Source organism: Planococcus citri, chromosome 1 (assembly GCF_950023065.1).
Source record: "Planococcus citri chromosome 1, ihPlaCitr1.1, whole genome shotgun sequence".
In the NCBI taxonomy this organism is placed as follows: Eukaryota; Metazoa; Arthropoda; class Insecta; order Hemiptera; family Pseudococcidae; genus Planococcus; species Planococcus citri.
The window spans coordinates 50,945,798-50,961,307 of NC_088677.1; the positions used below are offsets into that span (position 1 = coordinate 50,945,798).

At 33.5% G+C, this 15,510-nt stretch overlaps 6 protein-coding genes across 9 annotated transcripts; 5 read left to right on the forward strand and 1 right to left on the reverse strand.

Annotated features, from left to right (window-relative positions):
• Positions 1 to 8: 8 nt before the first annotated feature.
• Hs2st (Heparan sulfate 2-O-sulfotransferase) lies at positions 9 to 2,354 on the forward strand. The gene is made up of 7 exons (XM_065345851.1): positions 9 to 429; positions 517 to 758; positions 830 to 915; positions 1,015 to 1,150; positions 1,222 to 1,319; positions 1,419 to 1,576; positions 1,648 to 2,354. The coding sequence occupies exons 1-7, from the start codon at positions 318 to 320 to the stop codon at positions 1,866 to 1,868; spliced, it is 1,053 nt and encodes a 350-aa protein (XP_065201923.1). The 5' UTR covers positions 9 to 317; the 3' UTR covers positions 1,869 to 2,354.
• A 698-nt stretch (positions 2,355 to 3,052) lies between these two features.
• Positions 3,053 to 5,031, forward strand: LOC135832545 (sugar transporter SWEET1-like). Of its 2 annotated transcripts, none has more exons than XM_065345856.1 (7): positions 3,053 to 3,394; positions 3,499 to 3,613; positions 3,691 to 3,768; positions 3,859 to 3,982; positions 4,076 to 4,234; positions 4,335 to 4,454; positions 4,526 to 5,031. In XM_065345856.1, the coding sequence occupies exons 2-7, from the start codon at positions 3,537 to 3,539 to the stop codon at positions 4,631 to 4,633; spliced, it is 666 nt and encodes a 221-aa protein (XP_065201928.1). In that variant the 5' UTR covers positions 3,053 to 3,394; positions 3,499 to 3,536; the 3' UTR covers positions 4,634 to 5,031. The 2 variants fall into 2 exon arrangements, with proteins under 2 accessions (XP_065201928.1, XP_065201929.1); XM_065345857.1 differs by having other exon boundaries at positions 3,053 to 3,276.
• Positions 5,032 to 5,417: 386 nt separating this feature from the next.
• Bap60 (Brahma-associated protein 60) lies at positions 5,418 to 8,164 on the reverse strand. Of its 3 annotated transcripts, XM_065345849.1 has the most exons (10): positions 7,972 to 8,162; positions 7,668 to 7,744; positions 7,359 to 7,498; positions 7,113 to 7,287; positions 6,864 to 7,040; positions 6,663 to 6,791; positions 6,418 to 6,591; positions 6,196 to 6,341; positions 5,863 to 6,121; positions 5,418 to 5,798 (listed from the first exon to the last, which is right to left on the reverse strand). In XM_065345849.1, the coding sequence occupies exons 2-10, from the start codon at positions 7,722 to 7,724 to the stop codon at positions 5,643 to 5,645; spliced, it is 1,413 nt and encodes a 470-aa protein (XP_065201921.1). In that variant the 5' UTR covers positions 7,725 to 7,744; positions 7,972 to 8,162; the 3' UTR covers positions 5,418 to 5,642. The 3 variants fall into 3 exon arrangements, with proteins under 3 accessions (XP_065201921.1, XP_065201920.1, XP_065201922.1); XM_065345848.1 differs by having other exon boundaries at positions 6,663 to 7,040; positions 7,972 to 8,164; XM_065345850.1 differs by lacking the exon at positions 7,668 to 7,744 and having other exon boundaries at positions 6,663 to 7,040; positions 7,972 to 8,164.
• Positions 8,165 to 8,448: 284 nt separating this feature from the next.
• RpL8 (ribosomal protein L8) lies at positions 8,449 to 9,951 on the forward strand. The gene is made up of 6 exons (XM_065345855.1): positions 8,449 to 8,604; positions 8,680 to 8,829; positions 9,013 to 9,154; positions 9,238 to 9,456; positions 9,547 to 9,749; positions 9,827 to 9,951. Exons 2-6 carry the CDS (start codon positions 8,692 to 8,694, stop codon positions 9,899 to 9,901), a joined length of 777 nt encoding a protein of 258 aa, XP_065201927.1. The 5' UTR covers positions 8,449 to 8,604; positions 8,680 to 8,691; the 3' UTR covers positions 9,902 to 9,951.
• Positions 9,952 to 11,114: 1,163 nt separating this feature from the next.
• Positions 11,115 to 12,727, forward strand: Rpn8 (regulatory particle non-ATPase 8). Its single transcript, XM_065345854.1, has 6 exons — positions 11,115 to 11,439; positions 11,531 to 11,623; positions 11,698 to 11,876; positions 11,946 to 12,149; positions 12,264 to 12,395; positions 12,483 to 12,727. Exons 1-6 carry the CDS (start codon positions 11,265 to 11,267, stop codon positions 12,639 to 12,641), a joined length of 942 nt encoding a protein of 313 aa, XP_065201926.1. The 5' UTR covers positions 11,115 to 11,264; the 3' UTR covers positions 12,642 to 12,727.
• A 274-nt stretch (positions 12,728 to 13,001) lies between these two features.
• On the forward strand, positions 13,002 to 15,282 carry LOC135832539 (DNA primase large subunit-like). The gene is made up of 8 exons (XM_065345847.1): positions 13,002 to 13,293; positions 13,359 to 13,471; positions 13,547 to 13,774; positions 13,852 to 14,064; positions 14,142 to 14,279; positions 14,349 to 14,531; positions 14,611 to 14,806; positions 14,877 to 15,282. The coding sequence occupies exons 1-8, from the start codon at positions 13,143 to 13,145 to the stop codon at positions 15,170 to 15,172; spliced, it is 1,518 nt and encodes a 505-aa protein (XP_065201919.1). The 5' UTR covers positions 13,002 to 13,142; the 3' UTR covers positions 15,173 to 15,282.
• The last annotated feature ends 228 nt before the right edge of the window (positions 15,283 to 15,510 follow it).

The following is a 15,510-nucleotide window of genomic DNA, read 5'->3' on the forward strand; positions in this document are numbered from 1 at the left end:
TCAAATTTTATCACTGATAAGAAAAATTGTCAAAACAAGAAAAAAACACTCCTCACACAAAATTTTGATCTTTCATCGACTAATTTTTAAAACATTTTTAATAATAATTCATTTTCAGACATTTGAAAAAAAGGAGAGTTCATGTTCACTGAAAGTGATGCGAATTTATGCTATGTTCGGTTCATCCGTTGTTTCGCTTGCTTTTTACGCCTATGAAGGTAGCAGAGTTACATGTTATTGATCGCTTCTGCCGATATTGAAAAATGGATATAGATGGTATTGCTTCACTATTAATGAAGAAGTATTGACCATCTGCAATGTTTAAAAGATGCGGTGTGATCAAAAAGCCATGGTTTCTAGTATGTTTCTTCTTCTGCGTTGTAGTTGTATTTATTTTGGAACTGCGAGTATCGAATTTCCCTAAAAATGGTGAGTTGAATTGAAGCCTAACTATCCGCCGATAATTACGACACTTAATGCCCATTATTTGATTAATAAATTTGTTTGAATCGGCAGACAATATTCTGGAGCAAATATACAAGAAAGACGTTTCGGGATATCATCTACCGAGCAAAGAATCTACATCATTAGGAACATGGGGCTCCAGAAAAGACTTGATCGTAATTTACAACAGAATTCCCAAAACCGGCTCGACTAGTTTTATCAACGTTGCCTATGATATATGCAAGAAGAATTCATTCAATGTAATCCATTTAAACATCACAAAAAATTCGCACATTTTGTCTCTTGCAGATCAAGTAAGTTCATTCTTGATCAAAATTTATAATCCTTTGTTTACTGTATGAATCATCTTGTTAATTAATTTTAGGCACGATTCATTCATAACGTTACCAATTGGAATGCTAAGAAACCGGCTCTTTACCATGGTCACGTTGGTTTTATTGACTTTCAAAAGTAAATTTGTAGAAGAGTTTCTGTCGATGATTATATCGAGTAAAAAATATGAAAAATTATTTCGATGTATTCTAATTCAACTTTTTCTAATGATTTCAGGTTTGGAGTGCAACCTCCAATTTACATAAATATTTTAAGAAAACCTTTGAGTCGTTTGATATCGTACTATTACTTTTTAAGATATGGTGATAATTATCGACCTCATTTAATTAGAAAAAAACACGGAAACAAAGTTGTGAGTTGTAATTGATGGATAATCTAATTGTTTAACTCAAGTACATATTATATTTGATTGTTTCATTTCAGACTTTCGACGAATGTGTTAAATTGAAAAACCCTGATTGCCATCCAGACAATATGTGGTTACAGGTGCCATTTTTGTGTGGACAAAATGCCTTTTGTTGGTGAGCAACATTAACTTTTTCCATTAGTGTGTTTCTATATGTCCTGCTCCTGCGCCTAATAATGAATACGTGCTTGGAAAATTATTTTTTATTTCACAGGATCCCGGGTAATGAATGGGCTTTACAAGAAGCTAAAAGGAACTTAGTGAGGGAATATCTTTTAGTAGGTGTTACAGAAGACATTCCTAACTTTATTTCAATTCTAGAATTCGCGTTGCCAGAATTTTTCAAGGGGGCTTCTGAACATTTTGCATCTAGTAAGTTTTTTACACACCAGGTTAAAGCAATTTTCGAAGTTGTATGTGCTCAATTTTTCTCTTTTTTACAGGTCTGAGAAAATACTTACGTAAAACTAATAAAAAAATCGAACCTTCCGAAGAAACCGTTAGAGAAATAAAGAAGTCAAAAATTTGGCAAATGGAAAATGATTTGTATGAATTTGCTTTGCAGCAATTCAAATTTGTAAAAAATCACATGAAGACTTCCGAAAATGGTACCGTAATGGATAAAGGAATTCAGTTCAAGTTTGAAAAAATATACCCGAAATGATATCTACCATAAAATTTTTAATTCGTCGGTAGCATCTCATTCTATCAAGTAGAAGTTACCAGTATTTACTTAAATCTTAAGATGAACTCAAGTATTTTCTACGTATATTCACTCTATTACGAAAACACACACTCAAGTATTATTATTTTTAGCTCAATTCAGTATCTTCAATTTTTGACATTGTGAGTGTTTTTCTCATTATTATAAATTTAGTGACATGAGTGTGATTGATAATTTCTAACATTCAACCCATATAATTTATTTGCTATTACTGGTACTGTGTTAGTGATTAGTAAGCGTATTGCAATCGTTATTTTTGTACTAGAATTTTTATTGCTGAATTTCCTATTGATTTAATTATTGTTTGTATCGATGTTCAATTTTATTACTTTGTAAAATGATATCGAACTGGGTCAAATGGCTTTATGAAATTTTCTATTCGTGTTGGTCATTCAATTGAATAAATCATAACTTTTTTTGTATAAATTCTTGTACATATATCGATAATTAGAATTTCGCTGGGTGAATTTTCATCTCTAGATCAAAAATAATCTTCTTATTTTTGGCGACTTGCCGCAGATTTCTGCGGCTAGGATAACAGATAATTCCATAACATGAAAGTCCATTCTAAAATTGGAAGAACTATGCAGCCAAACCTTTACGCACCATCAGTCTCAACTTTCTGATAGCGATGGGCACTTGCCATACTTGCCATACACCTGTCTTTTAGTCAAGACGTTTAGTCAATTTCCAAGAAGAGGCCACTTCACGAGAAGACATTTTCCCCTTCAAATTGAAATTTTCTTTAAAATTTGATAAAATAGTTTTGTACTACGTCGGAATATTAATTTGTGTTTTTGAATTGAAATTTAATCTAGCCTCGCCCCTGCCTCTTGCCACCTACATGTACAATCTCAAAAAGATAGGTGTTGGTCAGTCATAATCACTTCACTTCACGAAAAAAACATCAAAATCTGAGTCAGCATTTCATTCCGTTTTCAGAAATTGAAAGAATGATATGGTAGGTGTTTTATTCCTGTAAGATTTCACTTTCTCAAATAATTTCCAAATTGAAATTTCCATGACTCGAAAGTCGAAATCAGCAACAAGTGCAGTACTGCTCGTCCAGATGTAGGTTGGGTTGTTTGATGAGGGGGGTGAAGGAAACGGAGAATCGTTTTACTACTATCATAATTTTATTATCAGTTCAGTTGCTTTGCTGTTACTGCGTTCTAATTTCTTTTTTCTTTCAGCTCTTAAAAGGCTCTCGGTTGAAGAAAAATGTTTAATTAAATTTTCATTCCTTTCGTAATTACTTTAGGCACAACCTTGATACATCCATATGTGAATGATTTCAGTTACATCGTCAATCATCAATTCTTCGTCATAAAATGACGACTGCGTTCAAGTAAACAAAATTAGTGTTTCATGTTCCTTTAGTTACGTGTAAATTTATATTATTGAAGCGAAATAGCTACGTGTGAATAATTTTTATTGAAAATTGCAGATTAATTTATTATTTAAATGTAATTATTAATTTTCCATCCTATACGGTGGTCCTTTTTTTTGACAGCATTTTTTTACTTGTATGTATGATCTAATCGGAGTACCATTCATTCGTTTCATTTAGATATTTGGAGTGAACGGACGCTCACAGTGAAATGAAGTATGTCACTCATACGGTATCAATATTTTGTTTCGAAATCAGCATTTTGTGCCACTATGTGCCAGCTTTTTTCAGGATGGTAAGACTCATATCTGCTCTTGTAAATGAATCAGTATCAGCGCTACACTACTAATATTAACCATCACGGATTTACAGTTTGCTTTGCAGAAAGTACATCAAGCAAGGGAGCACCAAAAATGATTCTTCGTTTCCCTACGTCGTTGGACTGATATCGTAAGTATTTTATTATAAATTCACAAGCTCCTAATGTAAGTAACAGGTGCCGTTCGATATTAGTTGCTTGGATGTTTGTTTTTTTTCCAGATCATCAATGTGGATGTATTATGGTATTCTAACAAACAACGATACTTTGGTATACATAAACGTAATCGGATGCACTTTATTCATCTCCTACATCACTATATTTTACTTATATACACCATTCAAAGTATGAACCTTAATTGAATGTCTGTGGAACATCTCTATACTCACTTATTCATTTTTTAACTACAATGTTTTTTCTTGTTTCTTTTTGTATTAGCATATTATTCGACGGCAGCTTCTCTTCATTGTTCTCGTACTTACATTGATAGCAACATATTCGCAATACGAAGAAGATAGAAATTTATTAAAATCTCGCATCGGTTTTCTATGCTGTCTAGTCGGAGTAAGCTTTTGCGCAGCTCCTTTGAGTAACGTGGTAAGTTTCAATGGAATTTTATAGAATCGATTTGAATTTAATTTCTTCATGCAAGAATACAAATTATAATCACCTAAAAAATGCGTCTTATTCTTGACAGATTCACGTAATTAAAACAAAGGATGCTGAATCTTTGCCAGTTCCTATGATTACTATGACAGCCATAGTAACGTTTTTATGGTACCTCTATGGAGTTTGTCTAAATGATACATTTATAATGGTGAGAGACTTAGCCTAACCGATGAATCTTTGTTTTGTTGATTTATTAAATTCTTTATATTCCTTTTGCAGTATCCAAACTTGATAGGATTTTCCTTGAGTGCGTTCCAGTTGATGTTATATCTAGCGTTTTTGAAACGAGAAAAACCAGTTGTCTATTCAAAAATGACGGTTGCTTAATTTTATTTACACCTGGTGTTGGTTTGAATGATTTTCCTCTTTAAATTGTAGTTCTAAGGTTTAACTGCAATTTACTTTTTAAGATGTGAGAGTTGTTACACAAAATTATTTACATAGGTCACTAATTATTACCATTTTCCTTTCCTACGATGTCATTGAAGTATTTTTGCAAGAGTACTGGCTTACTAAACGGTAATTTTCTAAAATAAAAATGCCAGAATACTTTTGTTATAGTTGATCTCGCATTAAATGCATTTAAGTACCAATTATTTCAACTCTAAAAAATAATCATTCGCATTTCTTCCATGATCTATCAATTTGATGTTAATTCTTCATGTTCTTTCGTTCATTTGTTATTATTGATTTTGTGACATTGAAATAAATGTTTTTGATAATTTTTTCGACTACATATTCAATACATAATATTTTACTTATTATTTTTATTTACGATGTATTTGCGGGTACATTTAAATTTTTGATAAAATATTGAAAAGGCAAAAAAATGTGAACTTCTGTTTTCGAGTACATAAATATCTTAACAGACGCCTAGTTCATCATAATCGAAGTGCTTTGAATTTACTTCTGGAAAGAGCGCCGATCGAAAAATAAAAGATCGAACCATACAAGTAAGATTCTCCAACTTGAAAGAAAGTTCAATAACAATTCGTAAAAATAACGAGAGCGACTAACATGTCATCTTAAGACCTAATGTGCCGTGTGACGATGTACAATTATCATATTTCATCGACATCAGCCAATGAAAACATACAAAAATAATAACACCTTTAAAAGCATGATTTCTTTTTCTCAATTTACAAATTATCATAATGCAAAACTGAATCTCGAATTCTAAAATAATTATTTATGATACATGGTTCACATAGTGTTGTCGAAAGTAGATGATTCAAACAAGTCTCACGGAATATTTACAATCTAGCATAGTTCATCATTTTTTGAAATATTATTCCAACAATTAAACCAATCTTGAAACATAATTATAAAAAGTTTTTCAGGCATTTCGAATGTTGAGAGCTTGCTCCAATTCTGCTCGTTTCTGCTGCACTTTGGTATAGAAATACCGACAGACTGCTTCTTGGGACCAAGGCTGATAATAAAATTCGGCTCTCCTTTCTTCTTCTGGATTTCCAACGACATCGGTCATCGTCTAAAAAAATGAAATAATTATCGTATGTTCGTCTTTTTGATGACCTATCATTGCGTTTGATTACCTTTAAATCTCTGGTTTGAGAAATAATCCATTTATTAATGAATTGTTGGGGATCTTTGGCAAAGCTTAAGAAAAATTCACGATTTGTTTTCAACTGATTAATCGTCTCAACCGTTTCGTGTATTTTATTATCGAGGCTTTGAATTTCTTGCTGACTAGTCGTCGATAGTAAGAAATTATTCATTTGAGCTTTCAACGTATCGTCAACTTCTACATCTATATCATAACAAGCTGTTTGTTTTTGTTCAACTCCTTCAACACTATGAATAAAAATGTTTCAGTAAATATACATAGATCGTAATGGAAACATGTAAACGTGAAACAGTATTTGTACCTAATAACGTGGTTGATAACTATAGGATCGGGTGGATGTAACAGAGGGTTTAATCGTTGCGGTATTTCGGCGAATTTCATTCTAGAGCACTGGAATATTCGTTCCAAAAATTCATCGCAGTTGATGAACTCTCTTTCTTGTGAATCCTATGAAAAATGCATTCAAATTAGTTGAAAAGTTTACAATAACATCGCAAAAAAAAGTAAGTCAGAAATTACGTACTTGTAATTTATGAGTTTTAATATATTGCCATAAAGCGCTGATTATAACCGGTCTTGTTTGCGTATGTACTCCTAGCAACCTGGCTAGTCTAGGATCTAGCTTGAACTGAAGAGGCTGATAATCCAATAATAACAGAATCGTACATCTCACGTTTTTATCACCGGGTCTTTTAACCTGTACATCATACGTACTGTTTCAGCATGAATAATTCAGTTAGTAGTCTAAATATCTATAAATCAATTTACCTGAAATCCATCTGTTTCTTGCGTGGTAGCAGTTCTATGCCATTCAACAAGGTGATTATCAGGTCCATATAAATCTTTATCCAATTCGATGACGAGTGATTTGAAAAACGAAGAAAATTTACGTTTTACCTGTAACAAATTGCAGAATGAAATACGAATAATGTTTACTGAAAATGTACCAAACTTGAACAATCGACGTACCTTATTGGGATCGTTTTTAGTGTCTTCTAATAAACGACCTTCCACTCTCAATTCCCACGATGCAACACTGCCCTCTTCTTGACCACCTTCTTCACCGGGTTCCTTAGCGGGATAGAATGTATTGGAGATAAAAATGCGTAATTTACGTTTCTGTTTCATTGGTCGTTTCAAAGCCTCCTAAGTAAAATAAATTCAAATGGTGAATACATATTCGCAATACGTCATCTTACAACAGCGCAAACATCTCACCTGAATGTCTAATCTTTTCCTCATGATGGTCGAATCTAACTTTCTTTCAAAAGCTAACAAATCCATATATGCTTGAGATTCAGGTACTAAATCACGAACTTTCTGAGGCACTATTTTATCGGCTAACTTCTTCTTTTTCTTACTGATTCCGCTGCTTCCAGAATGCCCGAAATCACTACGAGGTTATTACTTCATGTTAGTTGATCAGTATACGGAACAAAATAGAAAATATCGTACAAAGCAAACCTTTTATTGGATGGAACGGAAGGAGGACCTCTGTTATCGACATTGGAACGTTTGTATGAGGGCTGGGGCCCCCGAGGAATCATATTAGGCCCCGGTCCGATTGTATTCTGAGGAGAATATCCTCCCGGTCTCTGCTGAACCTGAAAAATTGAATCACAGTAATGATTCTAATGTGTTCCTAACTGATGATAACAATGAGAAAGAAAGAGGCGTAAAAAATGGAAGGCTGCAAACTAATCTAATGAAAATTAAGTTGAATGTGGGAAAGAGAAGAAACACGGATTATTACATTCTTGCTGTTGAACTTACCGGATAATTTGGACCTCCATACTGTCTTAAAGGAGGTCTGGGGAATTGCTGAGCCATTAATAATCAAAACTACTTTTCTAAAACAACGTAAAACAAAACACAAAAATAAACACTAATGCTTATGCGTAATGTTCGCTGATTAATTTTCCTACAAAAGCTAGTAAGAATGCCAGTATATCTGCTTACTAGCAAGGTTAAATTAATATTTAAAAAAAGAAATAAAATTATAAAACTGATACATGCCCAATAGTAAAAAATATTAGTTAGTTCAAAAAAATTTTGATAGCATCGGTGCCCCACTAACCTGTAGTACTAGATTTGCGACCTATTCGATTGTTTAAGTTTTCTTACTTCAATTGTTCCCAACTCACTACTATATATTTTTTTAATGAATATTCTATGCTAATAAAGTTTATTTTAATTAATATACAAAACGAAATTCGCAATTCGATAAAAGGCAAAAGCCGACGATAAAAGCGATTTTTAGCCCTCCATGTTTTTGTTTTCATTTCATACTCAAATTTCAAAGGTCATGAAAAATAAAATTCAAGATAATTCTATCAAAGTCGAAGCGTTATACAGACGGAGGCATGAAATTTGAAAACTCAACTTGAACAAAATTCAAATTTTTAAAAAATACGAGCTTGTAGGGCAGTTTTCAAGCAAAAATTGGTTACATTTTTCAATTTTTCTGCATTTTGTTGCAAACATTTTCCAAAATTCGAAAAATGAATAGAAAAAAATGAAAGAGAAAATAGGCCGAAAAATGACGAGTTTGTTTGCTGGTTACAATACTGTCGTGGATCTTAATTCTTCGTTTTTTAATGCCGGCCCGGAAGCCTAAAAATATCTACGAAATTTTTGAGTTGATGGCGTGCCGTAAATCGTGGACGGTTCAGTTTAACTTTATTTAAATTACAATCTTTATCCTTCAAAGGTGAGTAATTAATTAATTTCAAGTGTAAATCTCTTCTTTAAATGTTAGTTCATTTGTGCGGTGTGTTTATTTCAGGATACAAAAAAAATGGGTCGTGTAATTCGTGCTCAGAGGAAAGGAGCTGGAAGTGTGTTCAAGTCACACACCAAACATCGTAAAGGTGCTCCAAGATTGAGAACTTTAGATTACGCCGAAAAACATGGTTATATCAAAGGAGTCGTCAAGGTAAATTAATTTCCATTTCTTACCATAGATATTTGAAGATTTACCAATGATGCTTAAGACATTTGAAACCTGATTATTGTATTGATGTCAAAATTTCACTGAGGTTCTCTACAGTGCATTTCAGTTGTAAAACGACATGTGTGATTTAGAAAAGTTACTGACGATGAGTTTTATGTGTTCTAGGATATTCTCCACGACCCAGGTAGAGGTGCACCTTTGGCTATTGTGCACTTCAAAGATCCCTACCGTTACAAGACTCGTAAAGAATTATTCATCGCTCCTGAGGGAATGTACACCGGCCAATTCTTATACTGCGGCAAAAAAGGTAATTTTCGCACCCTTTTCAAATATCGAATTGACCTATTGAATCATCTTATAATCTGAATGTGGGTACGTTTTGTTTTTCAGCTACCCTTCAAATCGGTAATGTTATGCCCGTTGGTACCATGCCCGAAGGTTCCATTATCTGTAATTTAGAAGAAAAAACAGGAGACCGAGGCCGTCTAGCCAGAGCTTCCGGTAACTATGCTACCGTCATCGCTCATAACCCAGATTCCAAACGTACCAGAGTTAAATTACCTTCCGGAGCTAAAAAAGTTATCCCTTCGAATAATCGTGCTATGGTTGGTAAGTATCCAGCTTCAACCCTAACCTATTCATTACTGTTGCTTTATTTTCAATATGGGTTCGTTCTAAAGAGTTGATTTTGTCTTACAGGTATCGTAGCTGGCGGTGGTCGTATTGACAAACCTATTTTAAAAGCTGGACGCGCTTATTATAAATACAAAGCTAAACGTAATAGCTGGCCTAAAGTTCGTGGTGTTGCTATGAACCCAGTCGAGCATCCTCACGGTGGTGGTAACCATCAACACATCGGTAAAGCTTCTACTGTCAAAAGAGGAACGCCAGCCGGTAGAAAGGTAATCATTCATTTTCTTATCAAAGAAATAAAGTTCACGTTTTCAAGAATCTCATTTACTAATTGTTGTTTCTCCAGGTCGGTCTTATTGCTGCTAGAAGAACTGGTAGAATACGTGGTGGTAAAACAGATACCAAAAAGGGCGACGATTAAGTTAATCGAATTTTTTATGTTTTTAAATAATAAAACAACTGGTTTACAGATATGTACTCTTATTTTTCCAGTGTCGTCGTTCGGTTTTACGTATCTCATCTATTTTCATTTCAGGAGTGAGAAATTACGTAGTTTTTATCATGTTCAGAATTCACGTTGTGTTTCTAACACGATGGTACTAGTTTTATGATCTGGACTGGCAACGATGAAAAACGCAATTCTGAACTGAATTCGGTCTGAAATACGTTCGCCAGGTTATTAATTGGTACAAGTCAATCAATTTATTCAGTTAATTCTCGCAACCTTCTATAGATTATTATAACATCTTCGACTCCGTGAAAGTGTTTCAAGTATTTTGAATCGTATAATATTCATCGAAAAAGAAAAATTGATTGTACTGTTACAAATTTGAGCTCGTGTGCATTTTGTCGTATATAGAAATATGTCTGAACGAGGAGAAGATATTATTAATTCCCGGTCGCCGAGGATGATATATTGAACAAAACCGTGAATTTATATACCATATTTTTGCTTTGAAATTTCATGCATTTTCAGCTTCGTCAAGCTTTTGCAGTCTATTTTCGAAAAATTCATAAACTACCTGTCAACGATGTTTCAGAGAAATGTCATACCGCTCTAGAAATTTTACAGAATGAATTGATTATTGTGAAATGTGAAGGATATTTCGTTGAAGAAATCATGAACAGAACATGTATTGTTATTAGTACTTTTTAAAAAAAATTCTTTCGTTTAATTTTTGAGATCGAAATTCGAAAATTCGAAATGCTTAACGCTGATGGTGATTTAAAAGATCTAATTGAAACTGAAATAACGAAAACGAAATCTTGAGATTCGAATTCGAAGGATCAAGTTGGAATGGGACGGAGTATGAGATGAGCCCGCGAGGTGACATCTGTTTGGTTTGATCTGTTGACATCATTTCGTTAAAAAATTTGCTTAAAGCTCTTTTCAAAGTGCATTTTTTACGGCAAAGTAAAATTAATTTTACTTTTCCCTTTTCCGCTGAAATACTAGTAATTTGTAATTTTTCTATTTTCTACTTTGAAATATTTTTTCATTTTTGTACCAATTTTCACCACATCATTAAAATCTTGCTCAAAATGGTTAAAAACAGACAACCGCTGCTGGTGAAAATCGAAAAAAAAGAAATCCAAAAACATCGACGGAACATTTTTTTTAAAAATCAAAATCCAAACAAGTGAAGTGACTAACCAAAATTTGATTCTGGTTTGATCCATTTTTTGCAATCAAATTTCAATCATCTCTTTTCAGTGCTATAAATAATAATTATAATCCCAATATTAATTCGAATTTACGTAGTTTTAAAACCTTTCGATCTAAAATGCCTGTTCAAGAAATCATCGCCACCAAGGTAATTGTGCATCCTTTGGTATTGCTCAGTGTAGTAGACCATTATAATCGTATGGGCAAAACCGGGAATCAGAAAAGAGTTGTTGGTGTTTTATTGGGTAGCTGGAAAGGCAAAGGTGTCTTAGATGTGTCGAACAGCTTTGCAGGTACGTTTCTTTATTGAATCACTTGTTCCGGCTCTGGTGACACGAATTGCTTTGTTTGATACATGATCTTATCATTTGATTTTGTGTTTAGTTCCCTTTGATGAAGACGATAAGGATAAATCGGTTTGGTTTTTGGATCACGACTACCTGGAAAATATGTATGGAATGTTCAAAAAAGTTAATGGTAAGTTTCCTATAGTAAGTAAGTGTTCATGTGATTTTGTGCATTTCCTGATATGTTGTAAATTTGCTTCTCAGCTCGAGAAAAGATTGTCGGCTGGTATCACACAGGACCGAAATTACAACAGAATGATATCGCTATCAATGAATTGATCAGACGTTATACTCCTAATTCGATATTAGTCATTATCGACGCCAAACCCAAAGATCTCGGCTTACCTACCGAAGCATATAGAGCTGTTGAAGAAATTCACGATGTATGTCTTTTCTCCATAGTTTTTATGCATGAATATCTGTTCCAAGGTACTAATTTAATAATATTCTAGGATGGTAGCCCGACAGGAAAAACTTTCGCTCATGTGCCTAGTGAAATCGGTGCAGAGGAAGCTGAAGAAGTTGGAGTCGAGCACTTACTTCGTGATATCAAAGATACTACAGTTGGTTCATTAAGTCAACGACTGACGCGTCAGCTTAATGGTTTGAAAGGGTTAGAAGAAAAAATAGTTGAGATTAAGAATTATCTAATTGAGGTAATGATTGTTTGTTGTGTATTGTGTACCCCATATACCTATGTGCTACACAATGTTCAATTATTGAAGTTCTCAAGTGACCCGACTCATCCTATCAAATCGCGTTGTTTTCAGGTTGAAGAAGATGCTATGCCAATGAATCATCAAATTTTCTATCAGCTTCAAGATATTTTCAATCTATTGCCAGATATTAGTAAACAAAATTTTGTCGAATCATTGCATGTTAAGACAAACGATCAGATGTTGGTGAGTGGTTCTTCATCATTTTTCTTCGACGAAGTTATAATTGAATATTACAGAATGTTGTTCATTTTTGTGAATTCTTATCCACAGGTTGTGTATGTAACATCTTTAATTAGAACGATCATAGCTCTGCACAATCTTATCAATAATAAATTAACGAATCGAGATGCTGAGAAGAAAGATATTAAAAAACCCGAAGAGAAAAAAGAAGAAGTTAAGGAAGAAAAAAAAGAAGTCAAAGTTAAATAAAAATATTTTATGTTGGATTTCTAAAATAATTTTTTTTTTCATATTGTATGTATTTTGTAATAATTTTCAATAAAAGTAATATTGTATATTGTTCGTATTTCCCATCTTTTGAATCGCTTGATGGTTTCATTTGTATTAAAGTCATTTCACATGTAATGTTACCTACACTATTATATTTCAAAAGTGATTTCAGTTTCACGAAATGTCAGAAATGCCTTGAAACGTCGGTACACCTCATCATCAAAAGTTGTAGCAAACTTGAAAAAATAGTGCCATTCGAATCGGTGTGATCGGTGCCGCCAGAGTGGTCATAATACAAAATGTTAAAAAAAACTCCCGCCAAATTGAAAAAAAAACTTGCTGATAAGATAAAAGAAAATTTTTAATTTTTCGGAAAGATGGAATTTAAAATTAGTATGTGTTCGAAGTAAATTAGTGAAATTAATTTTGAGTGTTCTTGTCTTTGATTTCATACCATTATTCCGATTTGATAGCGTAAACATGAATATTATAAAAACGAGGAAATCTTATATCACGGTAGAAAGTTCATTGAAAGAGCAATACCCCTGTCGTATGCAATTGTACAATGATCCTCCTATGGTGCAAATTAGTTTACAAGAATTCGAGCTGTACGCGATCGAAAGATTGAAAGGTAATCAGTGTTTCATGTTGTCTCGGTAAAGAATGCATCAATTCAAAATATTCATTTCCTTCCAGTGTTACGTGTATTGGAAATGATCAGCTTGAAAGGAGCTGCTAAGAATTCAAACGAATATAAATCAGAAGCGGAGAAAGAAATTAGAAAAACTTCGCTGAGATTCTATCATTTGGTTGGTACATGATTCAGTTCATCTGAGCGATTCCTATTGTAGTAATAAATTTAATTAGCTAATTTCTTTCTCTAGATTTTTACCAGCAAGTATACTAAAGAAGAAGATGAAATTAAAGATTACGAAGCTCGTAAAATAGATCATATTTCACATTACATTTTACGATTCGCATACTGCCATAGTGAAGAGCACAGGCGATGGTTTATAGCGCGAGAATACGAATTGTTCAAACTCAGGTGGTCACATCTACTTAGTGATGAAACGAACAAATTCATCGCCGTTAATCACCTGAATTATCAAATTGTATGTATTTTCATATTCCTGCTCTTGGGAATGTACTTAAATTCTAAGTAATTTATCACACCTGTTTCATTTTACAGCTGGACGAGATTACTTGTAAACAAAAGAGCGTGAATAGTGGAGGTTTAATTAAACCCGAGAATACTTATTACTGTGTCAAGTGGACCAATGTTTTGGATTTGGTTCGTGGTAGAAGAGTATATCTGGAACGTGGAATCGCTTACGTTACGTCCACCGATTTAATATCAGTCTTGGGATCTGTTTTTCGATCTAATCTATCTCACCATCTAGCGGTAACTGATTTTTACTTTTGCCTACTCCTGTGTCAAATGTTCAATCAATAATAATCAATTGAGACCTTATGTTACAGATCATGTCTCATAAAGTATCAGCAATCCAATCAGACGAAAGATTTAAACGTTTGAAAAATTTACATAATACTTACACCGGCAAGACGTACGTCAGAAATGATAACGATCGACAAGTATCTTTGGAAAATTTGGATTCCGTGAGTACAATTTTCCGAATTTTTCGTAGATGGTGGATATTTTTATCTTATTCGTTGATTCTTTTGCAGCTTTCCAAAACATCTTTTCCATTATGTATGAAACAACTTCATGCCGCGCTGAAAACTCATCATCATTTACGTCATTTCGGTCGACAACAATTTTCTCTGTTTCTCAAGGGCGTTGGATTATCTTTAGAAGATGCTTTAATTTTTTGGAGATCTGAATTTACCAAGAAAATGGATTCTGATCAGGTACGTATTACCATTTGTGAGTTGCATGGATTTCGTCAGTGCTTTCTAACATTTCTGTATTTATCATGTTTGAATTTAGTTTGATAAGAAATACGCCTATAATTTCCGTCACAATTATGGTAAAGAAGGTAAAAGAGCTAATTATACTCCATATAGCTGTGGTAAAATCATAGCTAGTAGTGCTGGCCCTGGTGAATATCATGGGTGCCCTTTCAAACACAACGATGTCGCAAGTTTGAAACAGACATTCGCTTCCCTTCATATCGGCACTGCTGGTAAGATCCTGGTATTTTATTCAATTATTTTTCAAATAACTAGTATTATATTGTATCATTTCATTTTCAGGATCCGAAGAGGTGCTACAATACGTAAACATGGGTCAATACCAGCTTGCCTGTGCGAAATTCTTCGAAGTCACGCATAACGCTCCCATTTTAACCGGTGTGAATCATCCGAATCAATATTTTGAAGAAAGTCAGAAATTATTAGCTTCAGGAATACCGAATACTCCTGGTCCTGCTCCAAAACGTAAATCAACTCAGCCAACTCCAACAACTGCGAAAAAATCCATGGAAGACTGTCTCGACGATTCGGCATTCGACAAGATTAATTTAGATCAATTGGATGGCATTACTGTTTGAAAAGGTAACTTTGTTAACACATATTTTATTTTTTTTACAAACGCTTTATAATTTTATTGTGTACATTTTTTAAATTGTAAATAAATATCCGGACTGTTTCTCAAACTCGATTCATTGTCTTACCTGTCGCGTTTGGACATCTTAATTATAATCTATCTAACAAAAATTCCTTGATCGTTGAACAATCAAACAAATAAAAACAACTGTTTCTAGAACCGTACACATAGTTGAATATTTCGCCTAGTTAATCTCATTAAATAATGAAGAAGAAAAAATGTAAGAACTAAAGACACAATGGCTTTCCACTGGTTTGCGTAGAATAATTATCAAAAAAACAA